The sequence below is a fragment of the Neopelma chrysocephalum genome, unplaced genomic scaffold (genome assembly GCF_003984885.1).
Source record: "Neopelma chrysocephalum unplaced genomic scaffold, ASM398488v2 Primary Assembly neopelma1_24, whole genome shotgun sequence".
Taxonomy (NCBI): Eukaryota; Metazoa; Chordata; class Aves; order Passeriformes; family Pipridae; genus Neopelma; species Neopelma chrysocephalum.
The window spans coordinates 11887969-11911841 of NW_020897693.1; the positions used below are offsets into that span (position 1 = coordinate 11887969).

A 23873-nucleotide genomic window follows, 5' to 3' on the forward strand; every position below is an offset into this window, starting at 1 on the left:
AACATACGTATTGCAGTTTGTTGTGTGTTGAGGACCATTCAGTATGTACTTAGGATTCTATGACTTCTTATATGTTCAGCTGATATGCGTTAAAGATTAGGTACACAAAGTAATGTTTTACAGAATCACTTATGTTCTTGCTTTTTGTAGTCACTGGTATTTCAAGAGATTTCTTGCAAGTTGACTTGTTTCTGTGAAGAAGTTGGCTATTGAAACATTACTGAATATATCTGGAAAGAGAAAGAAGAATAAAAAAAAGATACAGTAAAGCCTGTCTTAAGGAACCACTCAGGGAACTGAAAAACAGTAACTTACTGAGGAAATATTCTATTATATTTTAAGTGAAACCAAATATAATCTGAGCAATATGCCAAGTCTGGGCAGATAGAATAGTGCTTATATACTTTGGTTGAAAATTAATGCCTCAACATTTGGATTTTTGGGGTTTTTTTGTTGTTGTTTTGAAAGAGGATTCATTTTATACTGTAAAATGAAACTATTGTGTAAAATCTGTTGTACTGATCCCAGTTAAGAGGAACAGGCTAGAACACTCAAAGGTCTTAATCATATTAATTTCAGTAGTTGGAATGTATCGCTTTTGGATACTTAGGGGATGTTTTAAGTGAGCAGGAGTCACTGATGGTAACACATAAATGCTGGAGTACTGTTTCAGCAGAGGGGAAGTATGTTTGCTTTCTTGATAATTAATATGCAGCATATGATTTCTTTCAGGGCACATTCACAGAAATCCCAGCTAGCAACATCCGAAGAGTTATTGCTAAGAGATTAACAGAGTCTAAAACTACGATACCTCATGCATATGCTGCTGCTGACTGTAACATTGATGCTGTTTTGAAATTAAGAAAACAACTGGCCAAAGGTTAGTAGTTTAACTGATTCACTGTAACATGTGCTACTAATGAATAGTTTGTCTTGTTTACATAAACTTCACCAGGAGGTGTAGATTTTTGCATAGGCAGGCGACTGTGCATTCAAATAATTTTTTTCAGTGTTCTGTATGTTGGACTCAAGCTGTAGTTCTCTGTGATTATTGAACTGGACAATTTATAGGATAAGATCTAGGAAGACAGAGGTGTTACTTTGCCGAGTAACACAGCACTCTGTCGACATCTGCAGTTTGGCGCAGGACTACACATTACCCAGTAGGTTTTTGTTTCCTTCCATCCAGATGCAGCAATATTTACTTCTTAATGGTTAAAATCTCAATTTATTCATGTGAAAGATAATAACGGAAGCTTCAAATTAAAATATGTTCATGCTCTGTACTTCTAGGTACAATAACAAAATTTAGTTTTGCTGACCTCTTTGTGGAACTAACTGGGAAAGGAAAGCTAAGTACATGCCAGCCAATGCCTGGTAAATTCTTCTAGAAGGCAAAGTAATGGTATTAGTGTGAAGGAAGCAGGGTTATCTCTTTCACTGAAATTTATATACATGCTTAAAGCTTATGTTAAACTATTAGAATAGAAATCTGTCCCACCGAAAACTGAATTATTTTAAATATACACTGAGAATTAGATTAAAGACTATAAATGTCAATATATATGTGTGTGTGTAAATTCCAATTTTCATGTGTCCACTCTGTCTTTTTTATGCAGAAATGCTTAAGTATAAGATCAAGAAGTTAAAATTTCCCTTTTTATCTCAACTCCTGTTCACTGAAGTGACTTACTTAGAAAAAGCTCTTAAAGCTTAAGATATAATAAAAAAATTACTTTCTTTTGGCTAAAAATGTTTTTGTTTTTACTAAAATCACCTGAGTGTACCATGGAATAGGATGCTTTAATAGTTTCAAAATTAACTTTGCAGACTAGAATTTTCTTTCCCAAATCTCAGTTCGGCAAAGTATGTATGACATGCATTTAAAAAAGATAAACAATCATTTTTCAAGGGAACACTCTTCAGGCAGGTACTTCATTTTCATGCAAAATATCACAGAAGTGGGTTTTCCTTAGTGTCTTTTTGTTTTAGAACTTGTATTTAGTTGGGTAAAAATTCTGAATGAATCTTCTGAATTTAAATGATTTTTATTATATTTAAAAATATTTGGTCAATATACTGAATTTAGTATTATCTACAGGAAGTGGCTCTAATTTAATGGTTGTTGAAGATACTAAACCAAAACCTGTGGAAACCCTTTAGGAAAGCTCTCCCTTTTACTCTTCTGATTTTCTCCCGCCTTCCGCTGTGGGGGAGCGAGTGAGCAGCTGCCTGGTGCTTAGTTGCCACCTGGGATTAAACTGTGACGCACCTTCACTTATCTCCTAAACTACTTGCAAAGTGCACTGCTTGTTTTTGCCTCTCTAGTATCTTCATTCCCTCTGATGCCAAAACTTGAGTTATTTTAAGCTCTCTCGATCCACGGATACATTTCGACATCAGACCTGTAAAACAGTTAATACAAACAATTGAGGTGATAACTGCAAAGTAAGAAGCAGTAGCTGAGGGGAAGGGAAACAAGGTGGGGGCAATGCCTGGCTGCAATTTGCGTCTTGTTCCTGGAGCTGTAATTCTAATACATTGAGAAATGAAGTTTGTCTGCAGCTGTCCAGGAAGAGCAGCCTTCTCAGGAAATCTCTCTGGTTTTAAGGCAAAACTTGATAAGTAAGTCAAGATAATGTGCTATGATTGCAATATCTGCAAGGGATTCTTCTCATCTTAAATTTCTATAAAATGTGAACTATTCTTCAAAAATAATCATTTTCTTCAAGTGTCAGAGGTTAAAAATATTGTTTACTTAATTGACCTCTGCCTAAAATGAAATCTCTTGCCTTTTATCTTCTGGAAACCAGTTGAGATAAGCTGATGTCTACTTTATCAGTTGCAGCCAAATTAATTAAGAATAGCTTTTTTAATTAATTTTCATGCTCTTAGAGGAGATGTCTCTTTTCAAATCAAATTGGGAAAATATTGATTACTTTTTCTTTTGATAGGTTTAGCTAATTATGCTGGTGAAATAAGAATTTATTTGTTTACAGAACTTCTCAATGCCTACAAAGTTTGGGTACTATTGCAGGCACAGAGATTAATCTCTGCCACTTTGTGCATTTAATTTTCAATAAATCATTCAGTCTAACTTAAGAAAACTCATTTTCCACAATGTTTAGGGTGCATAAGCAAGTAGTGAAGTTCTGTTTGCTGAAGGAGACATGCAGACACGCACCTCATAGACTGGTACTAAGTGTGTGGCTTTCTTTTGATTTAACAACTTTGTCACTCTCATATGATTTTGCTTTATAATATATCGTTAATCCATTTTAATGATTGACAGATGTCTTCACGTTAGTAATCATTTAAGACTCCAGATGTCACTGGAGAGTAACATATTTGTGATTCATAGCTGAATGAAAGCTGATCTCTGCAATTATTCCAGTTAATGCATTACATTACATAAAGATTATTAGTCTCCGGTATTGTCTCTGTATATTTAGATCCTACAGTAGGTTTCTACAGAAATATATAAATATGTAAAGCATAAAACACAGATGGGCTGCTACATACAAGAATGAGTATTAATACTCAAGTTTGCAAGTGTTTTGACCTTCTGGTAACAGCTGGCTAGAACGTCTCTGCTCGAGACTTTTTCTTGAAGATACTCCTTTTGTCCCAAGGGGGAAAAAAGTTTTCTTGCTTTTATGATTGTAGTTTGAAGATGAGTGACTTTCTGGCAGTGATTCAAAGAAGTAAATCTGCTGAATTGCTGGAATCTTGTCATCACACAAATACTGCTAAATCTTAGGAGCAATAATTGATGTCTGTTTTTTTTTTCCTTTTCTTTTTGCAGATGATATTAAAGTATCTGTAAACGATTTTATTATCAAGGCAACTGCAGTTACTCTGAAAGTAAGCAAATAATTGACTTTTAAAATATATTTTTGATAGTCAACTGCCAAGGAGACAAAAGTATTTTGTGAACCTCTGTGGAGATATGAATGTGATCATAGCAAAGTTGGTAATACTGTATTGCTTATTGTCAGATAAAATTCTCTGCACTCTCTTTGCTGTGAACTGAAAAAAATTAAAGGTGCTTATACTATAGTAACAGCTGCAGATAACAGTAATTGCTTTGTCAGCAGACTAAAGCAATGGTCAAGTCTTCTATTCTTTGTTGCATCTTATTTCTCTTACAGTTATAAACAAATATTTATCTAAGTCTTATACCAATCTTGTGTATACCTCAGATGTATTCTGATGGCATAGTCAGTGACACCTGCTTTGAAATAAAACTTCTTCAGGCAACCAGTCTTTCCTCATTGCCAAGAATTGACGTTGTTCCCTTTGTCGATGTAAAAATTAAATGATTGTTATACTAATTTCATTAGTATCTCCTTAATCCATGCCAAACTACAGAGGCATTACAGTAATCACAAGCTATTTGTATGTTCTCTGTGTAGACCGGGATACATTGCCTTCCAGTTTGTGTCTATTGCTCTGCTTGGAAAGCATTCTCAGTATGACTTAATTTCTTGAAACTAAAATGTTAGAGACATACTTCTTTAGGAGAACTCCCATGCTTTGGAACTACCTCCTCTTAGTCCAGGTTGTATCAAATATAATCACTTGGAAAACATAATGTAAAATTAATCTTATTACCAAACTTATGAAAAGAAAGAACCATTATGGTTTCACTTAGGTGTGGAAGGTGTTTGAATGGCATTTGGTTTTAATTCAGTTTGCACTTATTTTAAAATTAAGTCATAGGGGGGAGCTTTGACCAGCCTGAAAGCCAGGAAGATTCAGGAGGAAATAGTGTCTTTTAGTGATCACTAATAGCTGGAATGTAGAAAGATAATTAAGGAGGACACACACTTGATCCTTAAAACTATCCTATGGAGTTTACCCTTGTCATCAGGGCAATGTACTAATGTGTTACAAGGAAGGAATGCAGATTTTGAAGCAGTTTGGTGTTGCCATGAATTTGTTTCCTATACCTTCTTAAATGCACAGTGATGACACCTTCTAGCTATATGTTAAATGCCTAGAAAAGCTAGAATTTTCTGATGTCAGTGCATCATTTGAGCAGCCGTTTTTGAAACCTACTATTTTAACTATTTAAAAGCTGAGGGAGGAAGTTACATTTAAGTTGGGGAACTATTCCTGTTCTCATGGATGTATGGAATTAGGAGAGAGTGCTAAACTTGAATGGATTTGACAAATTTCTAGTCAAACCTGTTCTAATTAGTAACATATAATAGTAAGAGCTATAGATTAATGCATAATTGCAATCTGGACAGAAAATATACAGGATACTAGGCAGTTTCATAAGTAAGTGCCTGAGAGAAATTCTGAGCGTTAGCTAGACTAGAAAAAGAACTCCACGAGTTAATCAACACCAGAAACAGAAGGAGGGGCTAAATGTGTACTGTGCTTTTGTTAGATGTGTGCATAGCAAGAAGCTTCTTTTTGTGGCCCAGTGAAACCTTACATGAAAATGGTGGCATCCAGAATTTACTGTGAACTGCTAAGTGTGAGCATGGGATGACAGATTTCTGCACCAGAGAACAGATGAAAGGAACAGGAGGCAGAGAGCAAGAGGAATGAAATATTAGGTTATGTGTTTTGTTTTCTGAGTGGGTTGTTAGATTGTTTTTTAGGGGACATTAATATTGTATCAATATGGAAGTAATCAATTAATTCTTCTATCCTATGGCTTTGTTACAAATCTATGCTAGCAATTGTTTGACTATTAAAATAATAACTTTAAAAAACCTGAACAGATTTAACTCAGTATATCAGGAAGCAAGTTAATGATCAAGCTTATGTCTCAGCTATTTTCTGTCATCATTTCAGAAAAAGATGTGGGCTACTTGTTTAAAAAAAGAAAACTCACTTCCATCTGCACCTCCCCACCCTGAAATTTGGTGGTGTAAATGCATTTGCAAGTTTAAATTCAAGACAGCTTTATTGACTCTTTTCTGGGCACTGTTCAATCCATATTTTATTAATATTTTCTTCCTGAACAATGAAAAATATGCTCTTCTAGCTTTAATGAGCCAACTGCAGCTGGCTTGACAGTTTATGGTTGATTGGCAAACACATCAAGATACTGCTTGTATCAGTTCTTTAACATGGCAAGCTTCTCCCTCACACCTGTAGGATCACAAGTCCAGTTATGAGCTCTGTGGTTTGGCTTGGTCTTGCCGTTTGACAACCAGAATTTTGTGAATACGCCAGTGGGCCCACCAGATGATAGCCCATTAGAGTAATTCTGTCTTTCTGGAACAAGGAGGCATAAGCAAGGATGGAGGAAGGAGCTAAAGCTTCCAGGCTGATATCCTCAAGTGGTTGGGCTTAGTAACAATAGCTCCTATAGCAGCTGTCCTTTAAAAGTAAGTCTTCCATTGCTGAAGTGACAAACTCTTTGCCCCTACCATCTCTTTTGAATACCTTATATAGTCATAGTTGTACAGCACCTACTTGAGGGCATCTTACAAGTGTGTGTACTGTGGGACTTATGAAGTTTATTCAGCTTCCAAAGAGTAGTACTAATACTTTTTTTTTTTTTTAACTATACGTTCTGGTGTTGAAGAATAGGAATTGAAGATACTGTCACGCCGCTTCTTCTATGAGTGCAGTTAATTTAGATAGACAGAGATAGGTAGTGGAGTTAGTTTTGATAGAGATAGATAGTAGAGTTACTTTTGATAATGTGTCCCTCTCATACTTTTTTCTGGAATACCTTCTTCACTAGGAAGTCAACTTCCAAATTCATAATTTCATTAAGGTCATTAAATACTAATCTTGGATTTATTAGAAATAATTCCTTCACAGTATGTATGACCAGCTTACCTGAGGCTTCACCTATATGTTGGGATATTTTTTCCCCTGAGCTGTTTCAGCTTTACATGATAAACTCAAAAAACTCATGGAAATTATCGGTAAACATCTTAATTTTGATTGATTCCACACAAAAACAGTTGGATGCATTTTAGGAGAACCTTATCTGAATAACAGTGTGTGTACCTGCAGCATATTCTATTTGTAGCTTGTTTGTTGAGAGTCATGCCTGAGACACAAGTGGAAAACAACACTTGGGTATAGTAGGATGGCCACTTCCATGCTTTTTAATTCAACATCGTGTGATTTATTTTGGGTAATTGCACTGCTTTGAAGCTTTACATGCTGGGAAACCATAGGGTGGTATCAGTGAAGGAATTTGTAGGTTTTTGTTAATATTTTTTGTTAATTTCTGGCCATTTCTGCCGTTTTCAGTTTCTGGAGCATACATTTGTGCTTTTTGACAAGGTAAATTTAAATAAAATAAGGGCAAGCTAATTAATTTGGTGAATGCCTGTACATAACTATGTGTCTTAATACCCTTTTTCTTAACAGCTGATTACACGTTGTTCTTTGAACAGCTGTCTCTTTTTTTTTGTTCCCTGTCTGCCTTTTAGCAAATGCCAGATGTGAATGTAACCTGGGATGGAGAAGGCTGCAGGCAGCTGCAGTCCATTGACATATCTATTGCCGTGGCAACAGACCGAGGTCTCATTACACCAATCATAAAAGATGTTGCTGCCAAGGGAATACAAGAAATTGCTGCCTCTGCAAAGGTAGGTCTTAAATGTGCAGTAGGCTGAGGAATAGAGTAGCTACACTGTTTTTTGTAGCAGAAAATGTAGCGTGACCCAGATACACATCAGTAATAGCAAAGGCAGTGGGTCTAAAGCAGTGTCAGCATTACTTATACTTCAAAATTATTCCTAATTTTGCAACTCCATTTTTAATTAACACTAAATTAGTCATCATGTCATTTAGTTGAATGATGGCTAGACTGCTTGAAAAATAAACCTGTACAGACTTTTGTAATTTTATGTAATTGTATTTGTGTAATCCTTATTAAAGCTAGATAATGTTAATTTCAGTAGTATTTCCGGTCTTTGCGTTTGTGATTTTGGTTTTTTGGTGTTTTTTTCCCCTCCCTTTCCCAGAAATTTGCGTGTATCTGTATTATCTCTTTACAATTATATTATGGAACCTATTTCTGTCTGCATTTTTTCAATATGCGATTCAGTTGAGGATGTCATCCTACAGATAACATTAAACTCCTCAGACTAATGAGCAGTATTTTGCCTAGACCAGGTGCCAGTTAGAGTGATCTGTGGCCATTGTTGCCAGACAGAGGAGTATTTTGTGACAGGCAAAAGTACAATGAATGATGAAATGCCCCAGCACAAGCCTTTTTCTGTCACATAATGACTGCTAATCAAAGGCCTACAGCATCTGAGGAATGCAATGGGCGTAAAACTGCTGCAAGGTCATAAAACTGTCCCCAGACTAGACACCACTGCACTGTGGAAATTCTTACCAAAAACTACAGAAATCGTATTAGTCTGTGTGTAGCAGAAAAAGGTGTGTCGTACCACAAAACATTTATAATTGGATGTTTTTAACATTTTTCCAGTCCATATTGCTTACTTTATGTTGAATGTGTTGTAAAAACCATTTCTTTCGCTAATATAATAGCCAACAGAGGACAGTCAGCTGAGATTGTTCTGAGATTAGTGATAGAATGATGAGAAGAAAAGCGTTATAAGAAGTAAAGTATGTCATGCTTTCCTTATCATTCTCAATACCTGTAATACTGTGCAGTATTGAAAACCTCTCCTATCACAAATCACAGTGTCCTGTAGTTCCCATGATGGAAATGCACTCTTGCATCATGTTTAATATGACCATGATGAAATGAGCATTATCCTTCCGTTTCAAATGGAATATGTGTAACATAAGTCACACTACTCACTGTAAAAGACACTGGGTTACATAGATTGCGAGTGTCCACACTAACACAGTTCTGCTTTTCACTTCTTCACTGAATTAGTGAAATAAATATGTAGCTGGCATGCACATGGGGGAGACACAAACTAAAACTGCAGCTGCTTCTCTGTCAGTTTCCCTGTAGTTTGGCAGGCACTTCCTTTGTGTAATTGCTTATATGTCCTCTTCTGCTGCATGTTAATTTTAACTTCTTTCCAGTTCATGTATATCTTTGTACCATATTTTCGTCATTCAAATAATGCAATTGCACAAATGCATTACGCTTATATTGACCCTATTGTGTGTATGTTATTCCCATGGCTATTGTCTTCTGGTTCACTAATTATTCAGAGATGAGTAAAAACCTAAAATACAATGCAATGTGTCCTTGTAACTCTGGTATTATCTTAGAACATAGTATGAACTTTTTGGGCTGTATTTGAACATTTCTTCAGTTGCATTTAGAAGTCTCACAAATTAAATAAGGATCACAGAAAGGGTGATCTTAAAGGCACCCTTCAAAAGGTAGTTGAATACTTAGCTGGAAGAAATTACATTCTTTCATTGTGGTAGAAAGTTCTGAAATGGTACATGTCAGTTTCTTTAAACAAGTCTGTTAAGAGGAATACTGTGAATTTGTCTCATCAGTATTTTGCTGGATAATCTGAAAACACTACAAAGAATGGTGGTTCCATTTTGAAAATTGGAGCAACATTTGTAAGATGAGACAACAGCTTTTATTGAACAACCAGTATTGTTGGGAAAATAAGTTTTGTGTGCTAGTCTCTTTGCCATATCATTACAGATACAACAGTGTTGCTGAGGTGCTTCCCTAAATCCAAAAGCAGATGACTTTTTAATGTCTGTGTGGTACTTAAAATGTCTTACTGAAGTAAAAAGAATTTGTCTATTACAACATGCTATTTTTTTTTCTCTGCCTCTTTTTCTTCTTTCATTTTCCTTAGGCTCTAGCAAAGAAGGCTAGAGATGGAAAATTGTTACCGGAAGAGTACCAGGGAGGATCTTTTAGGTAAAACTCTCTAGCAGCATTTAATACATGCAGCATGGATTCAGAACTGTTTTATCCTCACTATTCCACTGTGTTTTAATGCATTGCTTTTAAAGTCTTCCTTCATGTAGGATGAAACTTCATTTGATGATTCTGAGGGCCAAACATACACTGTCTTGTATCACGGCGAAGCAATTACCTTGGTTCAGGTTAATTTCATTTGTACTTGACACTGGCGATGCCGCAACTTGAGTATTGTGTTCAATTTTGGCCACTTCCCCCAAGAAAGACACTGAGGAGCTGGAGCAAGTCCAGAGAAGGGCAAGAGAGCTGGTGAAAGGTCCAAAACACAAGTCTTACAAGGAGCAGCTGGGGGAGCTGGGGTTCTTCAGTTTGGAGAAAAGGAGGCTCAGAGGGAACCTTATCACTCTCTACAAGTACCTGAAAGGAGGTTGCAGTGAGGTGATGGGTGAGGAAAATGGCCTCAAGTGAGGAAATGGCCTCAAGTTGCATCAGGAGTAATTTATATTGGATATTAGGAAAAATTTCTTCATGGAATGGATTGTCAAGTGTTGGAACAGGCTGCCCAGGGAAGTGGTTGAGTCACCATCCCTCGAAGTGTTCAAAAAGCTTGTCCATATGGCACTTAGGGACATGTTTTAGTGGCAAGCATGGTGGTGCTGCCAGTTGATGGTTGGACTTGATCCTAAAAGTCTTTTCCACTAAAAGTCTTTTCCAACCTGGTTCTGTGATTCTGTGATTCCAGAACTGGATGCAGTACTCCAGGTGGGGTCTCACCAGAGCAGAGGGGCAGAATTACTTCCCTTGACCTGCTGGTCACACCACTTTTGATGCAGCCCAGGATACGGTTTGCCTCCTGAGCTGCGAGCATGCATTGCTGCCTCATGACCAGCTTTTCATCCACCAGCACTCCCGAGTCCATCTCTTCAGGGCTCCTCTTGGTCAGTTCACCCCCCAGCCTGTATTGATATCAGGGGTTACTATGCCTCAGGTGCAGCACTTTGCACTTGGACTTGTTGAACCTTATGAGATTCCCATGAGCCCAGTTCTGGAGCTTGTCCAGGTCCCTCTGAATGACATCCCATCCCTCAGGGTTGTCAACCAAACCACTCAGTTTGGTGTCATCTTCAAATTTGTTGAGAGTGCACTCTATCCTACCATCTGTGTCACTGATGAAGACATTACACAGCACTGGTCCCAGTATAGACCCATGAGGGTCACAACTTGTCACACACAGGTTGCCCAGAGAGGTGGTAGATGCCCCATCCCAGAAACTTTCAAGGTCAGGTTGGAGGGGGCTCTGAGCAACTTGATCTAGTTGAGGATGTTCCTGCTATTTGCAGGAGAAGCTGGGCTTTAAATGTCCCTTCAAACCCAAACTATTCTATGATTCTTTACAGTTTAATTGTTTTTCCACTCTTTGCCATAATTATAACCCAAAGGAGGAAATGGTGTGTCAGCTTTCTCAACTGACAATCTGTCACAAAAGAGTCTAAGCCTCTCCTTATATACCATTTCTCAGTTGGTGACACAGACAGAAATGTTCAGGGGAGAAAGGTACAATGATGTTTTCCTGTGCCTCAGTGATACCTAGATGCCCAAATTGTGTCACCTGGTGGATATCAGCAGCCATTCTAACTTGACGTTGTGAGATTCAGTCTAGAAGACATTTGGCTTGGAACAGGGATAGGCAAGGTGTATTTAAAGTCATTGCTTTGCTGGCCTACTTTCTGCCTTTAGTGTGTGTTGTGCCAGAATATATCACTGTACAAAAATGGGACTTTTACAAAGGTGCATTATTTGTAATTGCAAAAATCCCAAACTCTTGAGAGTCTAAACGTACTCAACTGAAAACAGTTCAGATCTGTTTTTAACTTAATGGGTTTTGCCTTAGAAGAGATTTAGATCATAGTACTCATTGAATATAGATTATTTCTTCTAGGGAATATGCAATTTCTGATGTTACTGATAACTCTTTTCTCTTTCATTCAGTATCTCCAATCTGGGCATGTTTGGCATCAGTGGTTTCACTGCAGTGATAAACCCTCCTCAGGCCTGCATCCTAGCTGTGGGCCGAGCAAGACCAGAGCTCAGGATTGTGGAAGATGAAGAAGGGAATGAGAAACTTGAACAGCATCAGCGCATGACAGTGACTCTTTCAAGTGATGGTCGAGTGGTGGATGATGAACTGGCTTCCAAGTTTCTAGAGACCTTGAAAGCCAACATAGAGAATCCAATACGACTTGCCTTATCTTGAACTTGGTGAAGATTGCTTCCTGTTTTGACAACATAGATAACAATTATATACTTAGGGTTGTTTTTCTGTATAGAGGAGTAAATAGCTGGAAACGGACAGTTAAAAATATTTAAATTATGAATTAATGTGAAACACTTAAGTTTCATGCTTTTAGTCTTCTGTAATGACCAGGTTTTATACTGTAAAACTAAGAGACTTTAAAGTTAACTTACTACATTTCTTTAAACTTTTAGTACCAATGGCACATGTTTGCATAGGAAAGTCAATCTCTTATGTAAAATAAAACTCAATAAAACTTTATGGAATTTAAAAGGGAATAATAGAATAATTTGGGTTGGAAGAGACTTTTAAAGGTCATCTAGTCTAGCTTCCCCTGCAATGAGCAGAGACATCTTCAGAGCCCTGTCCAACTGACCTTGAATGTTTCCAGGGATAGGGCATCTACCACCTCTCTGGACAACCCGTGTTTCACCAACCTCATTGCAAAAATCTTCTTCCTTATATCTAGTTTGAATCTACCCTTTTTCAGTTTAAAACCATTACCCTTTGTCCTATTGTAACAGGTCCTGCTAAAAAGTTTGTTCCCATCTTTCTTAGAAGCCTCCTCTAAGTATTGAAAAAAACACAAGTTAATTGTGCCAGCAGTGTTCTCATGGAGGTCCCAATATGAAAGGTCAGATTTTGCACAGTGAATATTTGCTGATTAATGCTGTTCTTTGCATGTTTTGGATATAGATAAAAGTAGAAAGTGTTTCAGCATCAGTGTATATTGAATTGTAACTCAGAGGCTCAAGTGCAGTGACCTGAAGTTTAAATTAACAGAAGTCAATTGGTATTTTTCTTATATGTAAATATGGAACTACGTATTGTATGTATTTGTTATGAAATAACTGTGTTTACAGGACCTCATGAGAATATAAATTGTCAGTAGAATTATGGGAGTTTGTCTTATTCTGGTTTGTGCAAGTACTTTTTTTTAATGATTTGTAGGACTTAATTATGGCAGCAGCTCAACAAGTAAAAAGCTAATTGCAAGACAAAATTTTTAGTTAATACTGTGTTGAGAGTTTTTGCTAAATGAGCTTACTTTCTTTAGCTTGTTCTGATATTGTAAATTTCATAGATTATTAATCTGACAGTTGGGAGAGATTTTGATTACCAGATCTAGTTTACTGTGCAGCAACAGACATATCCATTCTGTATTTCCAGGAGTTAATCACTGATAAACTATATTAAAGATTGGGTGCCGAGGATTAATTTGCAATTTGAAATGATTAACTGTTAATTTTTCCAAAGCTTTTTGTCAATGCCGTATTACTTTGTGGAAAAAACCCCAATTTATATGTTTTCCTTACTGTACAATAAGCTGTCATTATTTGCATAACTAAATCTGCTCTGCCCAAGGGATTTCGGAGACAAATTTAAAACCTGATATACTGCTTTTCATTTTTGTACATGGTGCTCTAGTGGTGCTGTGTGCTCCCCAGCATTGTATGTCGTGCTCCCACAGTTAAGGGCTGTGTGGCTGATGTTTGCAGCTGTAGTTTTACATGTGTGTGTTCACATAGTGGGAGTCAGTGTTTTACTTCTGCTTTTGGAGCCACTGGAAGGCGCTGTTGTATATAAGTACACCATGTGTGTCCTGTCTCATTTCTGTGGGTGCTCAGACATCCATTGTGCTTTCCCTGTAGACAGTGCAGCCTCTTCTGCAGGTTAAATGAACCTTTGTAACTTTTGAACTGGACAGATCTCAGGAGGGCTAATACAGGCTTGAATTTCAGTTTCTTTACACCTGCTTGCTTGCCAGCATTGTCAGTTGAAATGGATATGATTCATCAGTCATCAGCCTGTGAAGGAAATGTATGGAATTCAGACATGTGATAGAAGTCAGGTCTCGTTAATTCAGAGTAAGATTACTGTTTGATAACATCTTCCATTTAAACAGAAGTAAGACAACAAATACATACCCATGCAGATGAAAATTAAACGTTCAATATCTTCTTGGTGATTTGGGGTAAAATGTCCTGGAAAGTGAATCATATGTGGTGGTTATGTTTACTTTTGAACCAAATTTGCCTCAAAGTAAAAATTTCAGAGATGAAAAATATAGCTTTTTATGTTTTATTCTTTCAAATGTCTCCTGTCAGGCTAAGCTAAGCTAAAAATACGATGAAGACATCTGCTTTCTTGAGTAATTTAGAAAAAAAAACTAAGGAGTAGACTAATATCTGCTGGAAATGTGTGCCTTTAGGATACTTACTATCTTTATATCATTTTTCTTTGCAGGACACATGATTAGAAAAAAATAAAGGGTAGCTATTTTGGATTTTGTCATTGCTGACAAATCTTGAACTCTGTGTCACACTTTAATCCCTAATTACGCTGTCAGAATATTTGACTTTTGGGGATTTTTTTTTTTCCTGCAGTGTATTCTTATGAAATAAAATTTCTATAACTTCCTGCTTGATACTGTATCCTGCACTCCAGGATAAAGCTGACCCTTTTGGCTGCCAGGACACACTGCTGACTCATTCAATGATGTTCTGTTCCATTTGTCCTTAAAATGTTGAAGGCATAGAGAGCAGATTCCTTTTAAGTCGGTATGGCAATCACGTCCATAAGAGAGTAAACAAAAAAAAAATCCAATCAGCTGAAAGTACCTTTCAACATGTTCTTAGTTAAGTGTAAGTTTTAAACTTATAACCTCTGGGGATTTCTTTCTTTGTAGTCCTGCTTAAGTAAAGCAGGAGGATGTTCATGGTAGCCTGCTAGAGATGTGTAGAAACATGCTAAACTGTAAGTGTTCCAAGAAACACAGAAACCTAGGATTTGGGTGAAATCACGTGTGTTGATTAAACTGAGGTGAAAATCAGTTACTGGAAGCTTGACTGGCTACTTTGCACAGTTACTTTCCAAAACTGCCTAACCTGTGTCAGTGTAAAACCATCACTGTTTGCTTGAATTCAGTTTGCACTCCTTCCCTTTTACGTCAATTTTGCTTGAACTTAAAGTATCATAAATTATTTAGATACAATAACCATATTGTTCTTCCCTCACTCCATAATAGTGGTCCTCCCTGGCAAGTTAAACATTTGTGTCATTATGAGAAATAACTGGCTGGAAAATGACAGACTTTTCTGTTTGTTCAGTACCTGTAGTAAGGAAAATGAGTAATGCTATGTTAATGAATACCACTTTTTATCTCCTAAAAGATTAGAGATGAAGAGAAGATTCTCTTTTATAACTTGGAAGTTTCTCTCACATGGGCTAGACCTAGATAGGAAGAAAGGGCAGCTGTGAACATTTTTATTTCTGTTCACTGTTGTATGAAAAATATGCTGAATTGTTAGAGCAGCAGGTCTCCTCTCCTACATTTTTGTGATTTCTGTGTTTTCTATGTAACTTTCATTACCACACGCTGTTCACTTCACTTGGCAAGGGATCCAAACTATTGAACCTTTTAGGATACTCCCCATTTGACCTAGTGATCAATTAATTCCTGTTTCAGCTGCCTATCTTAAGAAAATAGCTATGTTTCATTTTGAAACTTTGATGCACTTTTAATTTCTTCTCTGCCAAATAGATTATAAGCTTAAATATCCGTGGAGGGTGTTTGCTTGTGCAGATGCTCGTACTTGCTGTGTCATTTCCCAGTCTCCATAAGCAGCATGCACTGACTTTTTCTAGGTTTCAGCAGACAGTAGTACTCTGTTTCCTCTTCCTTGCATGGAGAATAGGAACTGTAGCAGATCCCTTGGTTGATCAGGAAAGGAACTCTTCTTACACTCTTCTAAAGTCTGAGAATTCTGGCTTACAGTGTAAATTTCACCCAGTATTCTGAGTGCAATACATTACTTACTTATTCTAGAATTCTAGGCAAGGATTCTAAAGCATCTTTGCTATTCACTTTATAGTACACATAATGCACAGATTCAAATGAAAGTAACATTAATTTCTCTCCTCCCCCCAAAATATTTAGTAGTCTTTCTTCTCTCTATTCCTATTTTGAACCTAATATAGCTGTCAAAGTGTTCAAAGCAGGTTGTGTCTTAACCTTATAACAAAGGCTAACGATTCTGAGTGACTCCCAGTCTGGAGCAGAAGAAACACGTTGGGATATGCAAAGTTATCCTAAATAATGCTATAAGGTACATCCTTGGCTGCTATTCATATATATTTGTATGCTATCTGACAGGCTTCAGCTACTCAGACAGCTGCAGGTGGAGGCTATAAAGAGAGGGTCCAGGCCCTCTTATTGAAATGGATAATACTAATAAAGGAGAAGAAATGTGATAATTGAAGTTGAGCTGTTGGGACTATCTCAAATATTATTCATATGGCTTAAATATTAAGTGTGATCTGAGCTGAGAGAGAGGCATTTTATCCAAAGACTACATTTGGGCAGTTGCAGGAAAACATCTTTAATTTTGAAGACAATCCCTATTGCGCAGGGTAGAAAAGACATAAGAAAGTCAAAAGAAAGTAGTCTTCATCTGTACTTGAACTCAACTTTCTTTGTATAAGCATTATATCTGTTTTATTGATTATCCAGGAATGCCTGGATATCTTTAAGCCATAAAGTATAAGCATGACCTCTGTCCATGTAATTGGGTTAGGCATACTCTGAAGGAAATAATACTTCAAAATTTTAACATTCCGTGATGCATTTAAGAAAGGGGATTTTACTTCTTGGACCTTCTTTTAAAAGAGGTACATGCTTTGCATGTGTGTGTGTGCCCGTGTGTAACCTCTGTACATGCGGGGATGGACTGGTAAAGAGGGGCCAGCTGCTGTTTCAGGCACGTTTGTTAAAGCTTTTCAGATTCGGGCTGCAGAAGGAACAGAGGCAGGCTTCTGAATTCCCCTGCTGAGACTTCAGCATTTCTGCTTTAATGTGTGTGTGCCAATGTATGGGTGTACAGGTACAACACTGAGGGAGGCCTAAGAGAAACCTGCCCTGATTACATTTGAAGAAACTAATTGCAACATTGCATCTGTTGCTCAAACACAAGTGATGAGACAGGTGCAATGATAGCTAGGAGCAATTACTCTTGGCTAAGAGACAGACCCTGAAGGATCTATGAAGCAATCTTTGTGTGAGAACACAGGCTTCCCTTATATGCACCTCATCACAGCGTTTTGGGGGATGTGGTGGTAGAAAGAGTTCTGTGAAAATAATTTGTCCAGTGCGCCTGGAGAGGTTTTAAATATTTATTTTTGTTAAATAATAAAAAGACAATGAACTAAGCAAGTAAAACATACAATTGTTGCAGAGTATTTTACAAAACTTGTGGATAAGTCTAACAGTCCAGAAAGGGATATTCTAGAAAACATATGGTGTTAGGACTGATTTAGACATAGGCTAAGCCATTATTTTTCTCTGCACTTTCCTCAACCTGAGTCTGGTTTAAATTTAAAGCTGTTTAATGCAGTGATTGTCCCTTTGTGGATGTGCACTATATCCATCTCAGGAGTGTGTGTGTGTGTGTGTATATACCATTTATATCAAACTAGTCATGGATGGTAATTGCCAATTTACTTTCAATTTCAGAGTTGACTAGACAGACATCAATGCCACAGGAAATGCCATCTTTAAAACAACAATAACAAACAAGACAAACAAAAATCCAAGCAGCAAAACAAACTACCCCTACTGAGTAGCCATAATGCTTGCTCCACTGAGACATCAGTTTGTCTAACTAGTGACACAAAAGCAAGAGAGATTAGGACAGGAAAACAGTAACTCTGTCGAGAACTCAGTGACAAAAGAACTCTGGATTCTTGCATACTTAAAGGCTGTGAGGATGGGGACTGTTTGTTTTGGGCTTTTTTCAGTTTTCAGATTAATTAAACACAGAAAAATGTGGGTTTGTCTTGTTAAGTGACAATTTTTTCCCATAGCAACCACAAGTTCTAATTAAAAACTCTACAATGTGTTCTTTTGACTCTGGAAGTTATAGACGTTTCTTCTGAAGTTTTTGTGGTACTAAAAATAAATGTTTTCATGTGGTTTGCTATTATTTTTGTGATCTTTTAGAATACTTGGCTGGAGTTTCATAAGTGAAGAGCATATTAAACAATTATAGATTGCAATTTCATTTGCTTGAGGTATGCAACTGCTAGGTAAGTTTTCTGGAATAGGTGCCAATGTCACCAATGATAGGAAATGTAAAAATGGCCTTTTTGTAGGCTCTAAACCAAGTGAGAACAACAACTAATTTTCTTTTACTCAATTTTCTTTTTTTTCCACTTAAAATTAGTTTCAGTGTCCTGAAAAAATTGGTGGCCTAGTTTACCACAACATTTATAAATACACTGATGTTCTCACAAAATTGTGGGTTATATCTATACATAAAAATGTTTTTGTGAGAATTCCTATGAACATTTCAAAAATATTCAATTGCACAAGTTTTGTTTTAGATGTAGATTTGTATAAATAATAAAATGTATGCATAAAGATTATTTTAGTACTGACCACCACTTTTAAAATAAGAGGTCATCTTTATGTCAGTTGTTTAAATCATTTGAAGAATTTCTTATCTGGCACTGCTTAGTCAGTTTTTCCGACAATCCCAGAATGCCTTGACTCACCTCATCATGAGTTACTAGGAACTTATGTTATCTCTGACATCCTTATACAAACAGACTGTTTTACAATGAAAGCATATTTGGACTTGGAAGTAAACTTCAACTTTTTTTGAAGCCTGTGAGGAGTAAACTTTCTCAGAAAGAGTTAAAGTTTTTACCAATTTCTGTCTGCCCTTTCCTTAGTAACTGTTTTCTTGCTAATATGCAAATAGAATACTGAATTCTGAAATGAAAATAGAAAATACAGAACACAGAAAATAGTCTTAAATTAAAATAGTACTCAGGCTGTTCACAGAAGTATACTGAACTCTCTGTCCACAGAGAGAAACTGAAAAGATTAGGATAGCAGCTTCAACTACATCTTAAAAAGCTGCCTTTGGCTTCTGGTGATACTGTGAAATGTCAGTGAAACAGTCCTTTGTGTTCACGTGTCTGAGGTCTCCTGGCACTCAATCTCATGTCTTTCAAGTCATCAAATTGTGAGAAGACAAAGAAAACAACTGATCACACAGCAGAAAGCTGAAGCATCTTTCAAAAAATTACCAGCAGTCCCGGCTCACCAGGGAGGTCCCAGTTGACTGGAAGTGAGCAAAAGTGTTGCCCGTCTACAATAAGGGCTGGAAGGAGGATTCAGGGAACTACAGGCCTGTCTGCCTGACCTCGGTGCTGGGGAAGGTTGTGGAGCAGCTCATCCTGAGTGTGACCATGTGGCACATGCAAGACAACCAGGGGATTAGGCCCGGCCAGCATGAGTTTGTGAAAGGCAGGTCCTGCTTGACTGATCTGATCTCCTTTTGTGAAAAGGCTTAGTGGATGAGGGAAAGGCTGTGGATGTTGTCTACCTGGACTTTAGTAAAACCTTTGACACTGTTTCCCGCAGCATTCTCATGAGGAAACTGATAGTCCATGGCTTGGGTGGGTGTTTGCTGAGTAAAAAACTGGCTGGATGGCTGGGCCCAGAGTGTGGTGGTGAATGGAGTTACATCAATGATGTCAAGCAATGGAACAAGCTGCCTAGGGAAGTGGTTGAATCACCATCCCTGGAGGTATTAAAGGACATGTAGATGTGGCACTTAGGGACATGATTTATTGTGGGACTTGGCAGTGGTAGGTGTACAGTTGGACTTGATGATCTTAAGGACCTTTTCCAACCTAAACGATTCTATGATCTAGTTCAGCTACTTGGGGACATTATATAAGGATTCTAGAGATTAAAGGTGAGAAAAATTTTACCAGATAATCAGATTTATATTTTCCTTGTGATGATTTCAGCAGTGTGCCTGTACTGTATCTTAAATTATAACAATTTCTCCACCATCGTAAATGTGAAGGCTGGGTATTCCTCGTGTTGAGCTTATTCTAACTGTGATTGAGATGATCTAGAGGCACTTGGTTCGTGTTTGTTGGATGCAAGTCTTGAGAACTGAGCCAGTTTGTGAATCATATACTTAGGGCAAAAATCCCAACAGCCCTTCTGCCTCCTTTTCTGTAAGCTTGGGTTGCTATCCTTTCTCGGTTGTTAGGTCATCTTCCCACTGGTTTTGAATAATCCTTGCTGGTGCTGTTTCTCCTTGAAGCTATCTTCTCTGCTTACCAGCACTGTGACAGAAACTGGTTGATATTTATCTTCACTTTTTTATCAGATTCTGCAAAGGGAGTAAAGCAGCAACTATAAGTAAAAATCCATGATTATTTTCTATATACATGTGTGTGACTGTTGTAGTCATTTGGTCTACCCAGAAAAACTCTTTGAATGGTTTGTTTTGAGCTAACTACTGAAAGCCTGTGAAGCAAGAGGAAGTATTAAGATTACTTTATTTCCTCCTTTATAAACCGTTCTTGTAATCCAGCAGGATTTGCCACTTCTTCAAAAGAATTCCTTTGTCCATCTGTAAACTGGTTTAATTCTTCAAGATTCACTAAACCAGGACTCATTAATAACATAATATGTTTTACATTTTAGAGCAGAGTATCTGTGACTGTTGCCAAGTCACTTTATTAGAGATTGTTCACTGAGAGATATATCAAACACAACATTGTTGAAGCCAGCATGGTTTATAATTTACTGTTTTTTTTTTTTACCCCTCAAGTCCCATGTTGGGATTGTAGTGGTCCTTTACATCTGGTTAAAAAAAAAAAAAAAAAAAGAAAAGAAAAGCAAAAGCTAAAAGAATAGAGGACAATAGCTACTCTTCAGAAGTGGTAGCTAGAGACTAGGTGGGATATCCAAAGGTGTCTAAAATAACACTGAAGCTTGCATTTAAACAACAAACTCTCGTTGCTGAGTTACATCACAGGTAAGTGTGGACAGAAACCAAAAATTGTTAGGTTTCTTGTTTCCCTAGAGAATGAACACAAAAGATTATTTTTTTAAAATTGAATGTTTTTTGACAGGACATTTGTACTTTCACTGCAAAAGGCAAGAAATCATCTTGCAAGCTACTCTCATATTGTGAAACAAAGCACTTACTGAAGAACAACTTGATTTTATTATCTTTATGATAGGTTTCAGATCATTTATAGCAGTGAACTGAACTTCAATGAAATAGAAACAGGAAGAAAGAGACACTAGTCTTTACGTTTGATTAAAACTGATCCCATCTTCAGCATCAACTACTGTTATCTATAATTTGGAGGTCTGGATCATGAAACAAAGAGGAAGAAACTTCTGTCTAGTGAGTCCTGGCACAAAACTAGATGTATACAGATGACTGTTGAGTTTTAAGTTTAGGTGCCGAGGAAACTCCAAACTTCAAACATAGTATCACCCCAGATTTCCAAGGACCGCCTGCTAACCACGTGCTTACCAAGGGATTTACTGAAGCATGTTAAAGAAGATACAGAAATTTTTGAAAATCAGGAACTGAAAAATACATAACTGCTACTAAAACTGGGTAAGATGCATCGAAGTAAATTAGAAGTGTGCTTTGATTTCATATTGAACACATCCAGCCAAAAGGACAATTGGACTCCTTTATTGAGTATTTAGAGTAGAAATAAAAATTAAATAGTGCTCCTCAGTATAAGTGTGTTACATAGTAAATTAATATGAAATATAGTTATTTCTTCTGTAGGCATTCTTTGATTTTTTTAAATGAAAAAGCCCTCAACCTACACATAAACAAAAACAAAAATCCTACTATAAGTATACAGACTTTTTCCAGTATACATCACTTTTCAAAACCTAAGAATAATTAGGTAGACATCTAAATACCTTGCATGTACACAATAAAACATTTCTTTAGTGAATAGGCTGACACTATGGCAGGAAAACATTAGGGGAAAAAAGCAAGAGATGCATGTACATGTTGGTGCTGATTACAACACACCAGCTTTGTTGTCTTAAACCAAGAACATCATCAAACCAATGCCTTTGATCTTAAACACCAAGGCAAATGAATAGCTATAAAAGACCATACACTGAATTTTCCCCAGTACTGTTCCAACTGATTATTTGGAATAAGAATTAACAATTAATTAACATTATTGTAATTCAAAGTAATGTAATTAAGTCTCTAATTTGGTGTGATTTTTAGAACAGATAAGAATGCAATTCCTGTTATATTCCAAGGAAGATAAATTGTCTGGAGAGGGGAGCACATGCGAGCAGGTGAGACAGGAGGTTACAGAAGGAGACCATGCTAAGAGCGTTATGGAATTTTCAAGAAGAGGTACATATGCCAGAGATTAGAAGTGGGTATAAAAAATGGAGATGCAGGTCAACTGGCTGGCACTGTGGGAAGCAGAACAGGTCTGGTGAACAGAGGCAGAAGTTGTTTGCTGTAGTGTCGTTTGCTGTCTGCTTGTGTATTCACCATGGGAACACAGTACTTCAAAGATTTTCTGCCTTTATCTTCTCCAGCCATTTTATTCAATTCTGACATTTGAGAGAGTCAAATCTCTTATCCAGACATCAACACCCTGTATAGCAGATTCTTTTATGAAATTACTGCTGCTCTTTAGCTGGAGGAAAATATAATCTGGATTTTACACAGAAGACAATCTTTTCAGAATTATTAGCAGTAGGGTGGGTACTTGAGAAAAAAAAGTGTTTCTCTATAATAGCTAAATACATGTTATTGTATGTCATCCCTAAGGTAGCCTGATTAAACTCCAGTGGGGGTATCAGTCATTCTTTTTGGAACTTTGGAAACCATTGTAACTTTTCAGGTTGCATTTCAACAATGTATTGTTTATCATTAATCTGCCAGAATTTTAAGTGGGTGTGCCCTCGTATTTTGGTGTTAATATATTTTGTAGCACCTACTTCACCAAGCAAGTTCAGTTTAATTTACTGTGAAGTAAGCTCTGTTTTCTAGAGTGCATCAAGGGGTGTGGAAAACTGTCTAAATATGCCTACACTAGGGACAGAAAACAGAATGACATAGGAAGAAGAGAGTTGCTGATACCAAAGGCTGTTTAAAAAAAAATCCACATACTAATTTACTGTATTACCTTATGACAGCTAGAGTGATGCAGAAAAGAATGGTTGGAAAATGAGAGTCATTTGCAATTAAGTATGGGCATAGATATTAGATACATCACTCATAAATTTTCAAGTTCCAGTGTGGAGAGAAAGAAACAGGAGTCAAAGCCTGTAATACAACTGTCCCCTAGATTTGGAAAAAAACTTGCTTCTTATTGTGACCTGAATTTTCCACAGGCCTTTTTTTTATCTCCAGCATATAATAGAATAAAACATTTACTATCCCAAAACTTTAAGAAAGTCAGGATTTCCATCCTTGACATTTAGATCCTCTGCCAAACCAAAGTAACCGTTATCCTTAAAACAGAAGATAAATTCCTGTGGCAATGAGTAAGCTAAAGAAAAAACAGCAGTGTATTAGAGAGTGGGTAAACACTACTATATCTTCTTGAGAACAGTTCCATTGTGCTTCATAAATAATATGCCTCATCTCTACTGTTTACTACAGTCTTACTGCATCTCACTGAATAATTATTTACATTTCGTTTTAAGAAAGAAAAGTGCTATCATTGCTCTAGACTCAGCAGCAGAATTGTTATAATATGCCAATGTGTTTGGTGGTGTGCTAGCAATTTCCAGTTTCTAACAACACAAATGCACTATGACCTACAAATACCAAGCTCTTCTCTGCAGTTTTCGTAGACTCCAGAAAGAACAGAAGCTTGCTTTGCTGTGCCTGCTGGGTAAACAGATGGCGGTCAACCACAGCATTTGTGACTGTTGACTGCAACTAA

At 37.0% G+C, this 23873-nt stretch overlaps 1 protein-coding gene across 4 annotated transcripts in view; it reads left to right on the top strand.

Moving 5' to 3' along the window:
• Positions 1-13804, top strand: part of PDHX (pyruvate dehydrogenase complex component X) — a 39560-nt gene extending 25756 nt beyond the window's left edge. For all 4 annotated transcript variants that reach the window (XM_027703834.1, XM_027703857.1, XM_027703842.1 and 1 more), the window contains exons 7-11: positions 733-880; positions 3806-3864; positions 7416-7574; positions 9744-9808; positions 11801-13804. In XM_027703834.1, the coding sequence (XP_027559635.1) occupies positions 733-880; positions 3806-3864; positions 7416-7574; positions 9744-9808; positions 11801-12065 (696 nt within the window). In that variant the 3' untranslated portion in view covers positions 12066-13804. The remainder of the gene's footprint in view (positions 1-732; positions 881-3805; positions 3865-7415; positions 7575-9743; positions 9809-11800) is intronic.
• The last annotated feature ends 10069 nt before the right edge of the window (positions 13805-23873 follow it).